This window comes from Enhydra lutris, unplaced genomic scaffold (assembly GCF_002288905.1).
Source record: "Enhydra lutris kenyoni isolate GAN:26980312 unplaced genomic scaffold, ASM228890v2 scaffoldscaffold12, whole genome shotgun sequence".
NCBI lineage: Eukaryota > Metazoa > Chordata > Mammalia > Carnivora > Mustelidae > Enhydra > Enhydra lutris.
In genome coordinates, this window is record NW_019154096.1 from 46,452,828 (window position 1) to 46,473,489 (window position 20,662).

The 20,662-nt window shown below is 35.5% G+C and overlaps 1 protein-coding gene across 5 annotated transcripts in view; it reads left to right on the forward strand.

Moving 5' to 3' along the window:
- Window positions 1-20,662, forward strand: part of LOC111144972 (exocyst complex component 6) — a 236,414-nt gene that overhangs the window by 60,126 nt on the left and 155,626 nt on the right. For all 5 annotated transcript variants that reach the window (XM_022499608.1, XM_022499612.1, XM_022499609.1 and 2 more), the window contains exon 6: window positions 17,327-17,531. In XM_022499608.1, the coding sequence (XP_022355316.1) occupies window positions 17,327-17,531 (205 nt within the window). The remainder of the gene's footprint in view (window positions 1-17,326; window positions 17,532-20,662) is intronic.

Consider the following 20,662-nt stretch of genomic DNA (forward strand, 5'->3'; position numbering starts at 1 on the left):
TTGGATGTTTTTGCAGAAATGTCTGTTCATGTCCTCTGCCCATTTCTTGATTGGATTATTTGTTCTTTGGATATTGAATTTGGTAAGTTTTTATAGATTTTGGAGACCAGCTCTTTATCTGACATGTCATTTGCAAATATCTTCTCCCATTCTGTTAGTTGTCTTTTGGTTTGTTGACTGTTTCCTTTGCTGTGTAAAAGCTTTGATCTGATGAAGTCCCAATAGTTCATTTTTGCCCTTGCTTCCCTTGCCTTTGGTGCTATTTCTAGGAAGAAGTTGCTGTGGCTGAGGTCGAAGAGGTTGCTGCCGATGTTCTCCTCAAGGATTTTGATGGAATCCTGTCTCACATTTAGGTCTTCCATCCATTTTGAGTCTCTTTTTGTATATGGTGTAAGGAAATGGTCCATTCTTCTGCGTGTGGCTGTCCAGTTTTCCCAACACCATTTGTTGAAGGGACTGTCTTTTTTTCATTGGATATTCTTTCCTGCTTTGTTGAAGATTAGTTGACCATAGACTTGAGGGTCCATTTCTGGGCTATTTTGTTCCATTGATCTGTGTGTGTGTGTTTTGCCAGTATCTTACTGTCTTGATGATTACAGCTTTGTAATAGAGCTTGAAGTCCAGAATTGTGATGCCACCAGCTTTGGTTTTCTTTTTCAACATTCCTCTGGCTATTTGGGGTGTCTCCATACAAATTTTAGAATTATTTGTTCCATTTCTTTGAAAAAAGTTGATGGTATTTTGATATGGATTGCATTAAATACATAGATTGCTCTAGGCAGCATACACGTTTTCACAATATTTGTTCTTCCAATCCATGAGCATGAAACTTTTTCCATTTCTTTGTGTCTTCCTCAGTTTCTTTCATGAGTATTCTAGTTTTCTGAATACAGATTCTTTGCCTCTTTGGTTAGATTTATTCCTAGATATCTTATGGTTTTTTGGGTGCAATTGTAAATGGTATCTGCTCCTTAGTTTCTCTTTCTTCTGTCTTGTTGTTGGTATATAGAAATGCAACTATTTCTGTGCATTGATTTTATATCCTGACACTTTACTGGATTCCTGTATGAGTTCTAGCAGTTTTGGGGTGGACTCTTCTGGGTTTTCAACATAAAGTGTCATGTCATCTGCAAAGAGTGAGAGCTTCACTTCCTTGCAGATTCGGATGCCTTTTATTTCTTTTTGTTGTCTGATTGCTAGGACTTCCAGTACTATGTTGAATAGCAGTGGTGATAGTGGACATCCCTGCCATGTTCCTGACCTTAGGTTATCCCCATTAAGAATGATATTTGCTGTGGGTTTTTCATAGAAGGCTTTTAGGATATTGAGGTATGTTCAGAATGGTTTGATAACTATCTAACTGAATTCCTGGGACCAGACAGAATTTAGGATTCCTACTCCTCTGCCATCTTACTCCTTCTAAATAACTAACTTTTAATATTTCTTCACTATTTTCCAGTTTGGGCTATTATATATTTTTTCCAATAACATAATCTATTATTTATATTCAGATTTCCCCATTTACCCCCCAGATGTGTTATATCTTCATTTCCTTCTTGAAACATTGGTAAATATGTACTTTTTTGTCCCTTTAATCTAGCACAGTCTTCCTGCTTCTGGTTTTCATGAAAGGGTCCAGGTCAGCTGTCCTGTCGATGAGGACAGTTTGGATTTATTTAATTATTTTCTCATGATTAGATTCAGATGAACTGTTTTTGGTATGAGTATGACATAAGTGATATTGTGTACCCCTCAGTGTATAAAATCAGAAGGCATATACTGTTAAATTATTTCTATGTTAAGCTAAATTTGATCATTTGGTTAAGAGGTTGCCTACAAATCGAAGAAGTATCTTTTCCTCTTTGCAATTACTAAGTAATCTGTGGGGTGATATTTTGAGTCATATTTCCTTAACAACTTTTCTTTCATGGGTTTTAGGATTCTTGCTTTAGATTTTACATTTCTTTTTAAGTAATCTCCATACCCAGTGTGGGGCTCCATCTCATAACCCCAATATCGAGAGTCACATGCTTCTCTGACTGAGCCAGCCAGGTGCCCCTCTTGCTTTAATCGGTTATTATATTGGGGTTACAAAATGGTGCTTTTTATAATTCTTTCATTCCTTTGACATTTATTAGGTGTCTTTATTAATATAAAGAAGAGCTTTTCTTTTTTTTTTAAAGCTCTTCCTTTATATTTCCCTTTTCTTTTTATCTTCCTTTTGTGATTATCACTATAGACTCAATGGATTTTTTCTTTAAATAAGTGAGTTATAATAATATAAAATGTATAATACATAATAATAAATACAATGTTGTTTTCATTATTCTTTTTGGTGTTCAAATTGTACCACATTTGGCTAGGGGAATTCCCTCAAGGCATTTTCTGTATCTTCATTTATCTCTGAGTGCTTTCTTGGTTAACATGCAATATTATGTTCCACACTCACAGTGTACTTTTCTTGTCCTAGACCTAGAAATAGCCATTTTCCAAGGTACCCTAGTTCCTTTTAGTAATTGTATTTAGAAACAGATCTGCTTGCTAGGTGGGCTTATTAATAACTCCCGCCCCAGACGCATACCTCTCTCGGGCTCTCTAGTTGTGTAGGGTTGCAATTGAGAAGTTTGTACCATTCTGATTTCTCTTAATTTGTGACCTACCTTTTTTCTCTTTTAGAATCTTCCCTTGTGTGGTCTGTAGTTTCCTGATGGTGTGCTTTGATATGGGCCTGTTTACTTCCATTGTGCTGGGTACTTGGTGAACCTGTCTGGAATTTAATCTGGAAACTGTTCTTTGATCTGATCAATGTCTTTAAGATCTAGGAAATTTTCTTGAATTATTTATTTCTGTTTTCTTAATTCCAGGACAGATAGTGATGTTTAACCTTCTAGTTTGGCCCTCTGATTTTCTTTTCTTTTTTAACAGTTTTTATTTCTTTGACTTCTTGCTCTGCTTCTAGGATATTTCTTTATTTTTATCTTCCAAAAAGTAATGCTGATTTTATTTCATTTCTGCTCTCCAATTTTTAATTTCTAAGAAATTTTTGATCACCAGATATTTCTTTTCCTTCGTTTTCTTTTTCTTTTTTTTTTAAGCTGTTCTTGATTTACTGTTAACAGTATTTTGTCTTAACTTCTGCGAGATTTTAGATGTATGTATTTACATATCTCCTTGCATATAGTTTGTTTCCACTAAGTTTTTTTCCCCTCAGTTTTTTTTTTGTTTTGTTTTAATCTCTGACTTTGTTGGTAGGGGTGTTTCTCAGATGTCCGGTGATTCCTTGGTTGACTCCTCATATTTAAGTGTAGTGGACATAAGGCACTGATTGGAAGCTCTAGGTATGTGGGTAGAACTTGTTGATTGTGAATTTCACTGTGAGGTTATCTAGCTGGGCTGTTCAGTTGGTGAGCCTTTGGTGTTAATATCTGGAGTTATTTCTTCTGGGGCTGCTCAGATTCCCTAGAAGAGACTTTTCCTCCCTCCTGTCTGCCAGCATTCTGGGATCTGAGTTGGGGAAGAGAGCATTTAGTATATTTAGCTCTACTAATCCTCTTGTTTTCTGATCAGTAATATTGCCTTCAACCTTGGGTGGTCTCCTCACTCTATTCAGAGATTATCTGTTGTAGTCTCTTTAGTATTTTGCCAAAATGGGGAATGATTGTTGCTCAGATGAGTGGAGTGGAGTTTGCTGCTTAAATAGATTATCAACCAATATTCCTTACTTTAGCCCTTTATTCACTCCCAGTTCTGTAAGTAGTGGGATTCCTATCAATTCTTGACATTTTGGATATTATAGAGAATAAATAAGTTTATCCTTGGTTTCTCAACTATTGGCTTAGAATTCAGTTTTCTCAGATGTGGTGAGGTTTTTTTTTTTTTTTTTTTTTTTTTTTTTTTTTTTTTTTTCCCCATTTTTGTTAGCTTTCAACATTCTAAAATTTTACCGTTCTCTCTTCTCCTTTTCTCTTCACTGTGTAGACTTAAACTTTTAAAGAAAAATCTCCTGTTATTTTATTGTTTCAAGGAGTTAAGGTTAAAAAGCATGTATTCAGGCTGCCATCACACTAAATATTTAGGACCCCACTTTGGTGCTCTGCCATATTTTTGTTCAGTTAAATATTCATATGGGATAGTAAAATAGAGGGCACGAGCAGATGTTATTCCTGGTTATCATTAGAGGTTGCAAATTAGCAACCTGCAGAGTCAAACTTGCCCACAACTATGTTTGGTTTGACTTGTAAAATGTAAAAAAAAAAAAAAAAAGTGTTTTTTGTTAGTTGATATCACTTCATATTTGTTAAAATATCTGGATTTATATTCTGCTGACTCCCAAATCTGAATCTCAAATCTAAAGCTTGGTTTTGACATCTCTGATTCATGTTGAATCTTTTCACATGGATATTCCACTACTATCTCAAGTTCAGCAAGTCTGAAACAGGCTTAAAATCTTTGCTTATTCTTGGATTGGGTCCTTTTCTATGAAATGTGCTGCAAAATATTTACTCTGTGGTACAGTTTTTTATTTTTAAGTTATTTGCTTAGCAACTTTTTAGACCCAAATACACAAATCATAAGACTGTAATTCCATGAATTTTTAAAAAGTGAATACACCTTTATAACCACCAAGATCAAGATTTGAACATTATTTGTATCCCAAAAGCTTTTCTCATCCATTCTCTTCTGGTCATTACTACCCAAACAAGTTGGAGAACATTTCCATCACCCTTTTATGCCCCTCCTCAATCCATTCCTCTTTCCCTCCACAGATAACTATATTCTGATTTCTATCACATGTTCTCAGAATTGATGTAAATGGAATCATAGAATGTATTTATTTTTCTTGTCTAGTATCTCTCACTTCAAATGTTTTGAGATTCATCTATGTTATTGCAAATACCAATTATTTGTTTCTTTTCCTTGATGTGTAGTATTAAGTTCTAAGAAGTTTTTTATCTGTTTACCAGTTGCTGGGTATTTGGGTTGTTTTCATTTTGGGCATATAATGAATCAGGCTGTCATAAAATTAGTGGACAAGCCTTTCTGTAGGCAGATGTTTATGTATCTCTTTAATATATGTGTAGGAGTAGACTTGCTGGGTTATATTGTAAATGTATGCTACCTTTTATAAGGAGCCATTAAATAGTTTCCCAAAATGGTTGTACCATTTTATACTCTCACTGGCAATGAGAATTTTAGATACTGCACATCCTTGCCAACATACAGTGTTGTTGTCTGCTCTAGTTGAACCATTTTGGTACATATAAAATGGTCGTTCCAATTTGCATTTCTCTGGTGACTGACATTGAGTGCCTTTTCATTTGCTATTTTGTCATTTGTGAATTTTCTTTTATAAAATGTCTGCTCAATAATTTTAGGTTTAGAGACACATTGAGCAGAAAGTGCAGAGTTCCCATATACCTTCCTCTCAACACAGTTTGTTGCATGAGTGTAGTGCATTTCTTACAATTCATGAATCAATACTGACATGTTGTTAACTCCAGAGTTTATAATAGGGTTCACTCTTTTGTATTACACGGTATAGAGGGTTTTGACAAATGCATAATGTCCTATCTACCATGACGGCATCATACAGTATAGCTTCCTGAAAAATCTCTCATGCTTCATCTCTTTCTTCATCCCTTCATTTCTTCATCTCATCCCTTCATCTCATCCTTCATCTCTCCCCACAACCACTGCCAGTCTATGACCTTTTTACTGTTTCTATTCTGCCTTTTTCAGAATGTTCTATAATTGGGATCATACAGTATATGTCATACTCAGACTAGCTTTGTTCACTTAGCAATATGTATTTAAGGTTCCTCCATGTCTTTTTGTGGCTTGATAGGTCATTTCTTTTTATGGATAAATAATATTGCATTATATGGTTGTACCACAGTTTATTTATCCATTCACCTGTTGAAGGACATCTTGGTTGGTTCTGACTTCTGGCAATTATGAATAATGCATCTATAAACATTTGTGTGCAGGTTTTTGTGTGGAATAACTTTTTAATTCATTTAGATAAGTACCTAGTGATACAGTTGCTAGATTATACAGAAAAACTATATTTAGCTTTTTAAAAAAGATTTTATTTATTTATCAGAGAGAATAGCACAAGCAGGGGAGTGGAAGGCAGAGGAAGATGCAGACTCCCTGATGAACAAGGAGCCCAATGTAGGACTTGATCCCAGAACCCAGGGATCATGACCCGAGGTGAAGGCAGACCCTTAACCAACTGAGCCACCCACGTGTCCCTGGAGGGACGATGTTTAGCTTTATAAGAAGCAGGCAAATTGTCTTTCAAAGTGGCTTTACTATTTTGCACCGTCAGCAATAATAATGAATGAAAGTTCTGTTGCTCCACACCCTCACCAGGATTTGGTATTGTCAGCATTTTGGATTTTAGCCATTCTAATAGATGTAGGTAGTATCTCATTTTAATTTGTAGTTCCCTATTGGCATGTGATGTTCAGCATTTTTTCATATGCTTATTTGCTATCTGTATATCTTCTTTGGTGAGTTATCTCTTCAGATCTTTTGTATGCTTTTAAATTTCATTGGTGGTGTTCTTACTGCTGACTTTTAAGTATTTTTTTGTATAGTTTATATATTAGTTATTTATCAGATATATGTTTTGAAAACATCTTCTTCCATTCTGTGGCTAGTCTTTTCATTCTCTTATCAGTATCTTTTTAGAACAGAAGATTATTAATTTTAATGAAGTCCAGCTTACTAGTTTTTTTTCCATAGATCATGTTTTGGTGGTGTTTCTGAAAACTCATTGCCAAACCCAGGGTCACTTAGATTTTCTCCAATATTAATTTCTAGAGTTTTGTGTTTTACACTTATGTCTGTGATCTATTATGAGTTAATTTTTGTGAAACCGTTCATGAACATGGAATATCTCTGCATTTATTTAGATTTTACTTGATTTCTTTCATCAGTTTTCTGGTTTTCTTCATATAGATCTTGTATGTATGTGGTTAGATTTATACATAATTCATTTATTGGTGCTAAAGTAAGTGTAATTGTGTTTTTAATTTCAAATCCCAGTTGTTCCTTGCTGGTTTACCGAAGGGCAATTGACTTCGGTATGTTAACCTGGTACTCTTCAACCTTGATATAATCAGTTACTATTCTGGGAATTTTTTTGTAGATTCTTTGAGATTTTCTACATAGACAATTATGTCATCTGCAGACAAGCCTTTTCTTTCTTTCTTCCCAGTATGATTACCTTTTATTTCTTTTTCTTGTCTTACTGGGTTAGCAATAAATATCAGTATGATGGTTAAATTGGAGTGATGAGGAGGAACATCCTTGCCTGTTTCTGATCTCATGGGGAATAACATTGTGTTTTTCACCATTAAGTTTGATATTAGTTTTGTATTTTTATTCTTTTAAATTTGTTAAGATGTGTTTTATAGCCCAGAATATGGTCTATATTGGTGAATGTTCTATGTGAACTTGAAAAGAATATGTATTCTGTTGTTGGATGAAGTAGTCTGTAAATGTCAGTTAAATCCAATTGATTGATGGCGCTCTTTAGTTCAACCGTATTTTTTTTTTTTTTAAGATTTTATTTATTTATTTGACAGAGATCACAAGTAGGCAGAGAGGCAGGCAGAGGGAGAGGAGGAAGCAGGCTCCCTGCCGAGCAGAGAGTCCGATGCGGGGCTCGATCCCAGGACCCTGGGATCATGACCTGAGCCGAAGGCAGAGGCTTTAACCCACTGAGCCACCCAGGCGCCTCTCAACAGTATTCTTAACTGAATTTATTGTCTGCTGGATCTGTTAATTACTGTTAGAGGATTTTTTTTTTTAATATTTTATTTATTTGACAGAGAGAGAGATCACAAGTAGAGAGAGAGAGAGGAGGAAGCAGGCTCCCTGCCTAGCAGAGAGCCTGATATGGGACTCGATCCCAGGACCCTGAGATCATGACCTGAGCTGAAGGCAGAGGCCTAACCCACTGAGCCACCCAGGCAGCCCCAGATTTTTTTTTTTTTTAATAAAGATTTTATTTATTTATTTGACACAGAAAGAGAGAGCACAAGTAGGCAGAGAAGCAGGCAGAGAGAGAGGAGGAAGCAGGCTCCCTGCTGAGCAGAGAGCCCGATGTGGGGCTCAATCCCAGGACCTGATACCATGACCTGGGCCGAAGGCAGAGGCTTAACCCACTGAGTCACCCAGGCGCCCCTGTTAGAGGAGTTTTAAGTCTTCAACTATATTAGTGAATTTGTCTGTTTTCCTTGCTTTTGTATCAATTTTTGCCTCACATATTTTGACACTCTGCTATTAGTCATATACACTTTAAGAATTGTTATATCTTTTTAGAGATAATTTTATCATTATGTAATACTTTTCTTTATCTCTCATAACTTTCCTTGCTCTGAAGTCTGCTTTATCTGAAATTAATATAGCTACTCCAGCTTTCTTTTGATTAGTGTTATCATAGTATATCCATCCCTTAACTTTTATTATCTCTGTGTTTTTATGTTTAAAGTTTTCCTTTTATACAATAAATATATTGTTGGGTCTTGTATGTGTTCTCCACCCAGAATCGTAGAACTTCCATAAGAAAATGTAGAAAGATATTTTCACATTACCTGGGGTAAGCAAAGATGTTTTTAGAAGGATCACAAAAAGCTACTATACAGAATTGGAAATTGGACTTCAAATAAAAAATTTTGTTCATCAAAATACACCTTAAAGATGGGGCGCCTGGGTGGCTCAGTGGGTTAAAGCCTCTGCATTCAGCCCAGGTCACGATCCCAGGGTCCTGGGATTGAGCCCCTCATCGGGCTCTCTGCTCAGTGGGGAGCCTGTTTCCTCCTCTCTGTCTGCCTGCCTCTCTGCCTGCTTGTGATCTCTGTCTGCCATATAAATAAATAAAATCTTTTAAAAAAATATACCTTAAAGAAAATTGATAGGCAAGCCACAGACTAGGAGAAAGCATTTGCAAGATTTTTTTTTTTTTTTTTTTTTTGGACAGGACTCATAACCACAATATATAAAGAGCTTTTATAAATTAATTAAAAGGAAGAAAAAAGAATAAAAATTAGGAACTTAACGGTTTCTGGACTCACATGTAAAGAGCTTTGAAGGAAGAAATCACTCCTGTCTTTACAACAAGAAGAGAACTAATCAAACTGAAAATAAAAAACCTTTTTTAAAAAAAGATTTCATTTGTCAGAGAGAAAGAGAGAGCACAGCAGATGGAGCAGCAGGCAGAGGGAGAAGCAATCTCCCTGCTGAGAACGGAGCCTGATGTGGGACTTGATGCCAGGACCTGGGATCATGACCTGAGCCATAGGCAGATGCTTAACCGACTGAGAGTAACCCAGGTGTCCCTAAAAAACCTTTTTTTTAGATCCATTGGAGAAACGAGGTCATAGGGCAATCTACTGGCCCTGGAATTGGAGAGATGGGCAAATAGAGACTATCACAGTTTACTGAGAGCAGAAGCCACTGCTAGACCTTGGTTGGAACACTTAAAGGTGATTGAGCATACTGGCTGCCGAAATAAAATATTTCTAGGGGTCCAGGAAGTCCACCACTCTTTCATGAATTTTAGCTTCAGGAGCCCTGCTGGATTCTCAGAGTAAGGATCACAGCAAAATACTAACAGAGAAATAAAAAAGTAACCAGTTTGAAATAAGCCCAGAGTGCTGTATTCTTAGCATATTCATAGCAAGGTGCTGTATTCTTAGCATATTCATAGCAAGGCTAGCTGGCAAAATTTTGATATGAATCTCATTACTTTAACAGATGTTGAGCTATTAAGACTTTATTTCTTCTTGAGTCAGTTTTCATATCTTATGTTTTGTCAAGGACTTTGACCACTTTATCTGAGTTGTTGAATTTTTTGGCATAAACTTATTTATAATATTGTCCTGTCATCCTTTTAATGTCTGTAGGATCTGTAGTAATGTTCTTCTTTGTCACTCCCAATATTAGTAATTTGTGGTTTTATTCCCTTGAGTTATATGATAGGAGGCTTACAATTTTATGGATATTTTCAATGATCTAATATTTGAGTTTGTTTATTCTTTGATTTCTGTTTTTATTTTTATTATTTCCATTGTTACACAAGTAGTTTAATTTGTTCTTTTCTGTTTTCATAAAGTGGAAATTTAGGACAGTGATTTTATGCCTCTCTTTTTTAATTTTCAATCATTTATTGTAATGATTTGAACAGTAAATATGCTGTAAAATAAGCGATATTAATTTAAAATTACTATAATTTTGGGGCGCCTGGGTGGCTCAGTGGGTTAAAGCCTCTGCCTTTGGCTCAGGTCATGATCCCAGGGTCCTGGGATCAAGCCCTGCATCGGACTCTCTGCTCAGCAGGGAGCCTGCTTCTCTTCCTCTCTCTCTGCCTGCTTCTCTGCCTACTTGTGATCTCTGTCTGTCAAATAAATAAGTAAAATCTTTAAAAAAAATAAAATGACTATAATTTCACCCCAAAATGACTGTAATTTCCTAGACATCAGTGTATCAATGTAAAGAACAAAGACAAACAATGCTGTAATGAAACTCAACTTCTATGGGAACATTTTCTCTAGTATAAGAAAATCATTATGTTTTTAAAAGTTTAAGATGTAGTCAAATACTATATATATCATGATTGACTCTAAAATGACAAAAATAATGTATATGTTTTTTAAGCTTTTAAAAAATTTATTAATTTATTTAAGTAATCCCTACCCCCAACATGGGGCTTGAATTTATAACCCCGAGACCAGGAGTCACATGCTGTTCCAACTGAGCCAGCCATATGCCTTTCTTCTTTATTACAAACATTTAAAGTTATATGTTTTCCTCTGAGAACTACTTTAGGTGCAGTTTTGAAATGTTTTTATGATCTTTTAGTTTATAATCTTTTCTTAAAAAAGACAAAAACAAAAAATATTTTCTTTTTTTTCAAAGATTTTATTTCTTTATTTGAGAGAAAGAAAGAGTGCAAGAAGGGGAGAGTAGCAGAGAGAGGGACAAGCAGAGTCTGCACTGAGCTCAGAGCCTGATGTGGGGCTCAATCCCATGCCCTGAGATCATGACCTGAACCAAAATCAAGAGTCAGGTGCTTAACTAACTGAGTTACCCGGGCTCTCCTTATTTTCCTTCTTTTAAATTTTTGGTTTAGTGTATTTAATTTTAAATATTTGGGGGACTTTTAGGATGTATTATGATCTTTATTATTAATTCCTAGTTTGATACTCTTGGGTGAGTGAACATACTTTGTATGATTTCAAACCTTTGACATTTATTGAGAATTGTTTAGTGACCCAGTACATCATCTATCTTGGTGACTATTTCATGTGTACTTGAAGAGACTGTGTATTTTGCAGTGGTGGCTTTAGTGTTCTAGAAATACCAGTTAGGTCATGTTAGTGTTAGAGCAGTTCAGATATTCTTTTTTCTTCGTGTTTTTTGTTGGCCCTTTCTATCAGGGTTAAGAGAGGGCTGTTAAGTATTCTACTACTGTGGTTTGTCTATTTTCCTGTTCTTTAAATTTTCTTTTATATATTTCAAAGCTCTGTTACTAGATGCATTCATATTTATGATTATTTTATGTCCTTACTAACTTTGTGTCATATGAAATGTCTTTCTGTATCTTTGGTAATATTCTGTGTCCTGAATTCAACTTTGCCTGGTGCCTGGTGTTGATGTAGTCATTAGTTATTCCAGCATGCTTATACTAGATGTTTCAGAGTCTAATTTTGACATCCTTTAACTTTTAACCCTACTCTTTATATTTAAAGTGTGTTTCTTATGAACAGCATATAGTTGGGTCTTACTTTTTTTCATCCAGTGGGCAATCTCGAATATTCTACTTTGCAAATGGCATTTTAGACCATTTTTTTTTAACTTTTAAAAAGATTTATTTACTTATTTTAGAGAGAGAGAGTGGGAAGGGGCAGAGAGAGAAAGGGAGAGAGAAAAATCACAAGCAGACTCCCTACTGAGCACAGAGCCTACGTGAGGCTCAATCCCATGAATCTCAGATCATGACCTGAGCTGAAACCAGGAGCCGGATGCCAAACCAACTGAGTTACCCAGGCACCCCTAGAGCATTTATATTTATGTAATTATTATTATGGTTGACTTTTCAATTAATTATCTTCTATTTGTCTGATGTATTTCTTTCTTTCCTTCCTTTTCATGATTGAGGTTTTGTTTTAGTGTGTGTGTGTGTGTGTGTGTGCATATATATTTATATATATATATATATATATATATATAAATATTTATCTCTAACTCTGTTCACATACTAGGTATACATCTTTGTTTAACCTTTTAGAGCACAATATGCATGCTTAACTCCCCACAGTTGACTTTCAGATAATGTTATTATACTTCATCAACAATTTAAGAAACTTAGAACAGTTGTACTTATTCCCATCCTGTTTGTTGTGTTTTTATTTACTTGTAACACACACACATAATTAAAACAAATTCTTTAATACTTACTCACTTAATCTTTCTGTTAGGCTTTTTTCCTTTTTGTAGATCCAGGTTTCTAAGTGACATAATTGCCTTTAACATGATAAATTTTGTTTAGTATTTATTATAGTACACATCTGCCTGCTAAAGAAAATTTTCTTGCTTTATCTGTCTGGAAATGTGTTTATTTTACTTCTATTTCTGAACAATAGCTTGTATCAGTATGGAATTCTTGGTTTTCAGAGGGTCCCTTCCCCCCAACAATTTAAATATTATGTTTTTTTCATTTTCTGCTCTCCATTGTTTCTATTTAGAAGTTCAGCTATCATTCTCATTGGTATTACAAGGTTTGCAATTAAATCTTTTTTCCTCTCGTCTTCATATATTTTGTTTTTAGGAGTTCGATTGTGATGTGGTTAGGTGTGGTTTTCTTTGTAGTTATATTGCTTGGGGGTTTGTTTAGCTTATTCTGAATCTGGGGGTTGATAATGTTCATCAGTTTTGAAAATTTCAGGGCTCTTATCTCTTCAAGTATTTCTTCACCATTATTTTCTCTCTTTCCTTTCTTTTGGGAATTCCAGTTACATGTATGTTGGATCATTTAACGTTGTCTGTAATTTCTAAGAACTCCTCCTTTTCTCTCTTTTCTTTTTTTGTTTCATGTTGGATAATTTTTTGGACCTATCTTATACTTTACTGAACCTGTTTCTTTTGATCTCAGACACTGTTCCTCCTATCCTTATTCTTTGTATGTTTGTGTGTGTTTTAGTTTGCAAAATGTCTGTTCAAGTTGTCTTGAACATAGATAATGAACATGGAACAATGATTCATAGATCATTTTTTCTTCTCCATCTAGTCTGCTCTTAAGCCCATTGAATGAATTCTTTATTCTGATATTTTGTCTTATTTTCAGTTTTTTCATTTGATTCTTTGTTGTAATTTGTTTTTCCACTAAAATTTCCTATCATTTCATGCATATTAACTTCTTTCTTCCTAGAGCCTGTAACATTTATAATAGAGTATAATAATAAGGTTTTCATTTGTTAATTCCAAAATCTAGGCCAGTGTATATATGCTTCCATGACTTTTTCTTTTACTTTTTGATCACATTTTTCTGCTTATTTAAGTATCTTGTAATTTTTTCTTACATGCAGGGTACTGTGTTTAGAATAGTAGAGACTGAGGTAACCACTTCTATGATAGTTCAAACTTTGGTGAATTGGAAATGCTCAAGGGAAGGCAAATCAAGTAAGATCAGTGACATTATTTGTTTTGTTTTGTTTTAAAGATTTTATTTATTTATTTATTTATTTGAGAGAGAGAGAGAGAGAGAGAGCGAGAGAGAGAGAGAAACAGCATCAGAAGGGGGAGAATCAGAGGGAGAAGCAGGCTCCCTGGTGAGCCAGGAGCCGGATGCAGGACTAGATCCCAGAACTCTGGGATCATGACCTGAGCCGAAGGCAGTAGCTTAACCAACTGAGCCACCCAGGCGCCCCTTGTCAGTGACATTATTTGTATCCTGTGGGTCAGAGAAATATCAGAGTATTCACATGTTTTCCATTTAGGGGTGACACAATTTTTTTGGAAATGTCTCATATTTATAAAGGCAGACATCTTGTCAGAGGTTTTGATATAGGAGTAAATCTAGTCTTATTTATAAAAAAGAAAAAATCAGAGATTTAAAATTATAATTTTGAGAATATCACATTTTTACAGTTGACTTATGAGTAAGGTATTAATCTGTTCTAGAATAATTTTAAAGATAGTTTCCATGATTTTTTTTTTAAAGATTTTGTTTATTTATTTATTTGACGGATAGAGATCATAAGTAGGCAGAGAGGCGGCAGAGAGAGAGGAGGAAGCAGGCTCCCCACTGAGCAGAGAGCCCGATGCGGGGCTTGATCCCAGGTCCCTGGGATCATGACCTGAACTGAAGGCAGAGGCTTTAACCCACTGAGCCACCCAGGCACCCCTCCATGATATGGTTTTTTGTTTTTTTTTTCAAGATTTTATTTATTTATTTGATAGAGAGCATGAGAGGAGAGAGATCAGTGGGAGAAGCAGACTCCCCGCTGAGCAGGGAGCCCGATGTGGGACTCGATCCCAGGACTCCAGAATCATGACCTGAGCTGAAGGCAGTTGCCTAACCAACTGAGCCACCCAGGCGCCCCCATGATATGTTTTTAAATAAGATACGAGCATACAGACCTGGAAATGTAGATATATGACTGGATGTGACTGGGGCCAAACTGAGGTCATTATTATATGGTAGTATCAGATGATGCTTTTTATTTGTCCCTTTATAGTTTTGTATTTTTCCAGTGTTTATGGATTACTGTTAAAATTTTTTAAAAACAGCATCAGAGGCGCCTTGGTGGCTCATTCGTTAAGTGTCTGCCTTCGGCTCAGGTCATGTTTTCAGGGTCCTGGAATAGAGCCCCATGTCAGGCTCCCTGCTCAGCAGGAAGCCTGCTTCTCTTCTTCCTCTCCCACTCCCCCTGCTTGTGTTCCCTTTCTCGCTGTGTCTGTGTCTGTCAAATAAATAAAATAAAATCTTTAGAAAAAATTTAAAAAATAGCATCATATACCAAAAGAGAATGGCAATCTGTTGTGGAAATTTTGCTTGCATTTAGGAATATAAAGCTTAGGGGATTTGTGGCTAAATTTTAGAAGTATTCAGGGTCTGGTCTCTGGTTTCTGGTCTCTGCCTGAGAATATAGCCTTGCTGTGTGTGTTAGCTTGGGTTTCCCAGAAAGCAAAGCCTGAGGTATAACCTTATATTTTACTACCTTTTTTGGAGTATAATCCTAAGGAAGCTGAGAAGCAGAGTTGAGTGAAAGGGAAACGAGTTAGTGAACTTGGGAGAGCAAGGTTGAGTTACTGAGTTAGCTAATGATGCTTAATGTTGATCAATTTCAAAGAACTTCTGGGAGTTCTGTGTATTATTGTACATTCAGCACATTTCATCCAGGAGGAGGAAAGGGGAATTTATCTTTGGTCTCCGTTTCTCATTAGTTAAGGATTCAGCCCACTGGCATTAACTGCTTACATTTCTGCGTTGTGCTGTGAAGGTGTCATAGTTTAGTGACACTGGAAGCCTGGGATGGGAGGTGAGAGGTACAGAAGCATGAAGGAAGGCACATTTGTGTTACGAAGTTGTTTGATTGTGTCTGGTGTTGCAAAAACTTCTGGTAATACTTTCATTTAACCTCTATCACTTACAACTTCAAATACATTATAGGCATTACCATGAATTTTCAGAAAGCCTACCTTTTGTGGAGATAGTACTTTTGAAGTATACGTAATTCACATCAAATCAGGAAATTAAGCAGGATCCAATAGAATACTTTGTTGACTGACCTATTATATATAAAATGTTATTTTACTCAGAAAAGATATTATTTATCATTTTACTTCATTTAAATTTATAATATCTTGGGTATTATCAAAATTATTGTAATGACATCTGCCTATCCATGTTATCACCTAAATATGTTCATTTCTGACCACATGTATATTTTATTTGTTTATAAAAATTCTAATGATTTTAAGTAACCATGATAAAATTTAGGCATCTAATTTTTAAAATAGTGGTAGATTTTGTGACAGTGTGCAAAATATACCCTATCTTTGGGAATATAAGGTAGAGAATTAGTAAATATCTTTAAATAGTTTTTGAGTTTACAGTCTTTCAAATTACCTGAGTATTATTTTTTTGTTGTTGTTCTCTAGATCATGTCTTTTCTCATTTTTAATATCCAAATCAATGGTAAAGTATAAAACATTATTTGATTAATTTAAAAATTCCTCTACCTACTTTCAGTGGATTTTGATAGTGAATACTATTGTAGGAAACTGACAGTTATGGTTTTTCTACCAATTAATTATAGTGTCTTGGCCAAATGTATACTCTTTGTGTTTGAGTTTCTCATCTGTAATATCTGCCATACACATCTACCTCATAGAAATGTAGAGAAAATCAAAGTATGTATATGAAAGTACATGTCAATTTCTCTAGGGCATAGGCTGTATTTTACTAATTACTGCAATCCATCATGTCATTCACTATGTATTTATTTTCAATAAATCACTATGAAAATAAATCACTTTGGTTTTTCACTTGGTTTTTTGGATACTTAATATTATTTTACAGTGCTTTAAATAGTGTAAGATTTTCAAGAAAATATCCTTAAAACATCTTTTACTTCAATTTGAATTGAATCTTTACTTTTTTGATGTGATGGTATGTGGATGGGAGAGATACTATGAAAGCACATTTTATAAAAACTTCAGAAGTATTATACATTTTATATATACATATACAAACAAAAGAACTATGATACATATACATTTCAGAACTATTATACATATACATTTCAGAACTATTATACATATACATTTAAGATACTTGATGACTGAGCACCTGGATGGCTCAGTTGGTTAAGTGTCTGCGTTTGGGTCAGGTTGTGATCCTGGAGTCCCAGAAGCGAGCCCCACATTGGGCTTCCTGCTCAGTGGAGGATCTGTTTCTCCCTCTTTCTCTGCTCTCTGCACCCCCCAACTTGTGTGCTCGCTCTCTCTCTCTCTCTAATGAATAAATAAAATCTTTAAAAAAAAAAGATCATGATGACCGATTTAGGGGTTGCAATATTACAGATATAGGTGAAGTGAAATAAGGAAACTGTGTGTTCCTGTAAATCATGAATTTTTAGCCTGTAAACTTGTTCATGTGGTTTAGATTATGCTTAGTAAATAGAAATAAATGGTAATTTTACTTATTTTAACTGTGACCTTTTTGATTGAAGTGCTGGACTGATTAATTATTTTAAGTTGAAAATAATGTAACAACTTTTTATAGAGTTTTCTTCTTAACTTTTCACAGGTATTATTCTGCTCTAAAAACTATGGAACAATTAGAGAATGTTTTTTTTCCCCGAGTTAGTCAGTACCGGTTTTGTCAGCTAATGATAGAAAATCTTCCTAAACTCCGTGAGGATATTAAAGAAATCTCCATGTCTGATCTCAAAGACTTTTTGGAAAGCATTCGAAAACATTCTGACAAAATAGGTGAAACAGCAATGAAACAGGTGAGATTAAAAAGGAAAATTTTAATTTAATGTTATTCAGTAATCTAAGTTAGAGAATATATCCAGAATTTACTTGTTTTTAGTTACATAAAATGCTTATTTTTGTTTAGTTTTATCCTTTTCTTATCTTTCCTGAACTTTGTTTAGAATGGATTTAATCAGCATTTTCTTTTGGTTTGCAGCTATGCCATATTTAAGTAAGGTCAATCTAACTTGACTCATCGGCCTATTCGTCTCTTGGGAATCTTCCTGTGAATGTGGTATTCTGTTAACTTGTGCCAGCAGTCAAACTTGGTATAAAATTAGCTGAACCATGGCAGCCACAGAGGCAGATGGGATTTCTTTTATCCTAATGTTCTAAATTGCTCTCTTTAAAAGTATTATCTTTGAATTAACTCCTACAGGTCAATAATAAAAAGAAAAGTGGACAAGATTTGGCAGATATAAAGTTAATGTACCTACCTTTTGAATCAGGAGTTCTTCTCCTAGATAATTCCCATGAGAAATAAAGAAAACATGTCCTTGTGATGTTCATACCAGCTTTATTCACAGCTCGCCCCAAACTGGAAACAACCCAAATGGACATCAAAAGGGAATGGATATACAAATTGTGCTGTATAAAAACAATGGAATATTACTTAGCAATAAAAAGGAATGAAATTACTGATATGTATAACAACAAATATTAATCTCCCAGGCATTGTGCTGAGCTATAAAAGCTGGACGCAAAAAAGCACAGATTGTTAGTCCATTTATATTGCAGTTCTAAAGCAGGTGAAACTAATTAAAGTGAAAAAAATCAGAGCAGTGGTTACCTCTGGGTGGGGCAATTGTCTGGGAAGAGACACAAAGGGGCTTTCTGAGGAGATATAAATGTTCTGTATCCTACTAGTCCAAATTGTACAGTTAAGGTCTGCACGTTTCAGTGTATATAAATCTGACCTCAAAGTTATAAAATATAATTGGTGTGTGTATAGTATATGTATGTGTGTGTGAAGTGAGCAGGTAAAGGTACACAGATGAACAAGAATATGTAGATATTAATTATTGAAGGTAGGTGAGTACTTGGGGGTTGATTACATTAATCTGTATTTGAAATTTTCAGTAATAAAAAGTTTTAAAATGATTATAACTTAAAACTTCTGAGTTAGTTAAAACTCCCAATAATCACAGTGTTATAGAAATAAAACAGTGCTCAACCTGCTTTCTAACCCCAAATTTTTTCCTAAAGTATTAGAAAGTACTTTAGAGAAGCTTCAGGTATGACAGAGTGGGGCAGAGGGAGATGGGCAGGGTAGGACCTGAGCAGAAAGCCACAGAGGGTACTGCAGGCATGACTTTCTCTTCCTTCTCTGGCCAGGGCTTCCTGAGAAAATTTTATTTTACTTTATTTTATTTTTTTAAAGATTTTATTTATTTATTTGATAGAGAGAGACACAGCAAGAGAGGGATACAAGCATGGGGAGTAGGAGGGGGAGAAGCAGCCTTCCCGCCAAGGAGGGAGCCCAATACGAGAGGCTCCATCCTAGGACCCTGGGATCGTCACCTGAGCTGAAAGCAGACACCCAACAGGTGCCCCTATTTTATTTTCTAATTAAAGAAATATCAGAGTGTGTATCAGAGTGTGTCACAACAAGGAAATTAAAAAATTCAGTATAGGAACTTCCTCCCTACTTTAACTTCTTAAAGAATTATCTATAAATCAGATAATCTCCATTATATTTCTATTAATTTTTTCAGCTTTGCACAGTATTCTATGTCAATTGGTTTAATAGATTTAAAAAAATTTATGGAGTAAATTATTTTCCTTAAAGATATGTAGATTTTGGGGCGCCTGGGTGGCTCAGTGGGTTAAGGCCTCTGCCTTCGGCTCAGGTCATGATCTCAGGGTCCTGGGATCGAGCTCCGCATTGGGCTCTCTGCTCAGCAGGGAGCCTGCTTCCTACTCTCTCTCTCTCTGCCTGCCTCTCTGCCTACTTGTGATCTCTGTCTGTCAAATAAATAAATAAAATCATAAAAAAAAAAAGATTTTGAAAATTCTTTATCAGGATCACTTTAATAATAAATGAAAACCATATGTAATAATGTAGGACTTGAACGATATATTTTTTTAAGTTGCTTATTTTTATTTATTTATTTTATTTTTTAAATAAACATATAATGTATTTTTATCCCCAGGGGTACAGGTCTGTGAATCGCCAGGTTTACACACTTCACAGCACTCACCATAGCACATACCCTCCCCAATGTCCATAACCCCACCCCTCCCTCTCCCAACCCCCCTCCCCCCAGCAACCCTCAGTTTGTTTTGTGAGATTAAGAGTCACTTATGGTTTGTCTCCCTCCCGATCCCATCTTGTTTCATTTATTCTTCTGCTAACCCCCTAGCCCCCCATGTAGCATCTCCACTTCCTCATATCAGGGAGATCATATGACAGTTGTCTTTCTCCGATTGACTTATTTCACTAAGCATGATACCTTCTAGTTCCATCCACGTCGTTGCAAATGGCAAGATTTCATTTCTTTTGATGGCTGCATAGTATTCCATTGTATCTATATACCACATCTTCTTTATCCATTCATCTGTTGATGGACATCTAGGTTCTTTCCATAGTTTGGCTATTGTAGACATTGCTGCTATAAACATTCGGGTGCACGTGCCCCTTCGGATCACTACGTTTGTATCTTTAGGGTAAATACCCAGTAGTGCAATTGTTGGGTCATAGGGTAGTTCTATTTTCAACTTTTTGAGGAACCTCCATGCTATTTTCCAGAGTGGTTGCACCAGCTTGCATTCCCACCAACAATGTAGGAGGGTTGCCCTTTCTCCGTGTCCTCACCAGCATCTGTCATTTCCTGACTTGTTAATTTTAGCCATTCTGACTGGTGTGAGGTGGTATCTCATTGTGGTTTTGACTTGTATTTCCCTGATGCCAGTGATGTGGAGCACTTTTTCATGTGTCTGTTGGCCATCTGGATGTCTTCTTTGCAGAAATGTCTGTTCATGTCCTCTGCCCATTTCTTGATTGGATTATTTGTTCTTTGGGTATGAGTTTGCTAAGTTCTTTATAGATTTTGGACACTAGCCCTTTATCTGATATGTCATTTGCAAGTATCTTCTCCCATTCTGT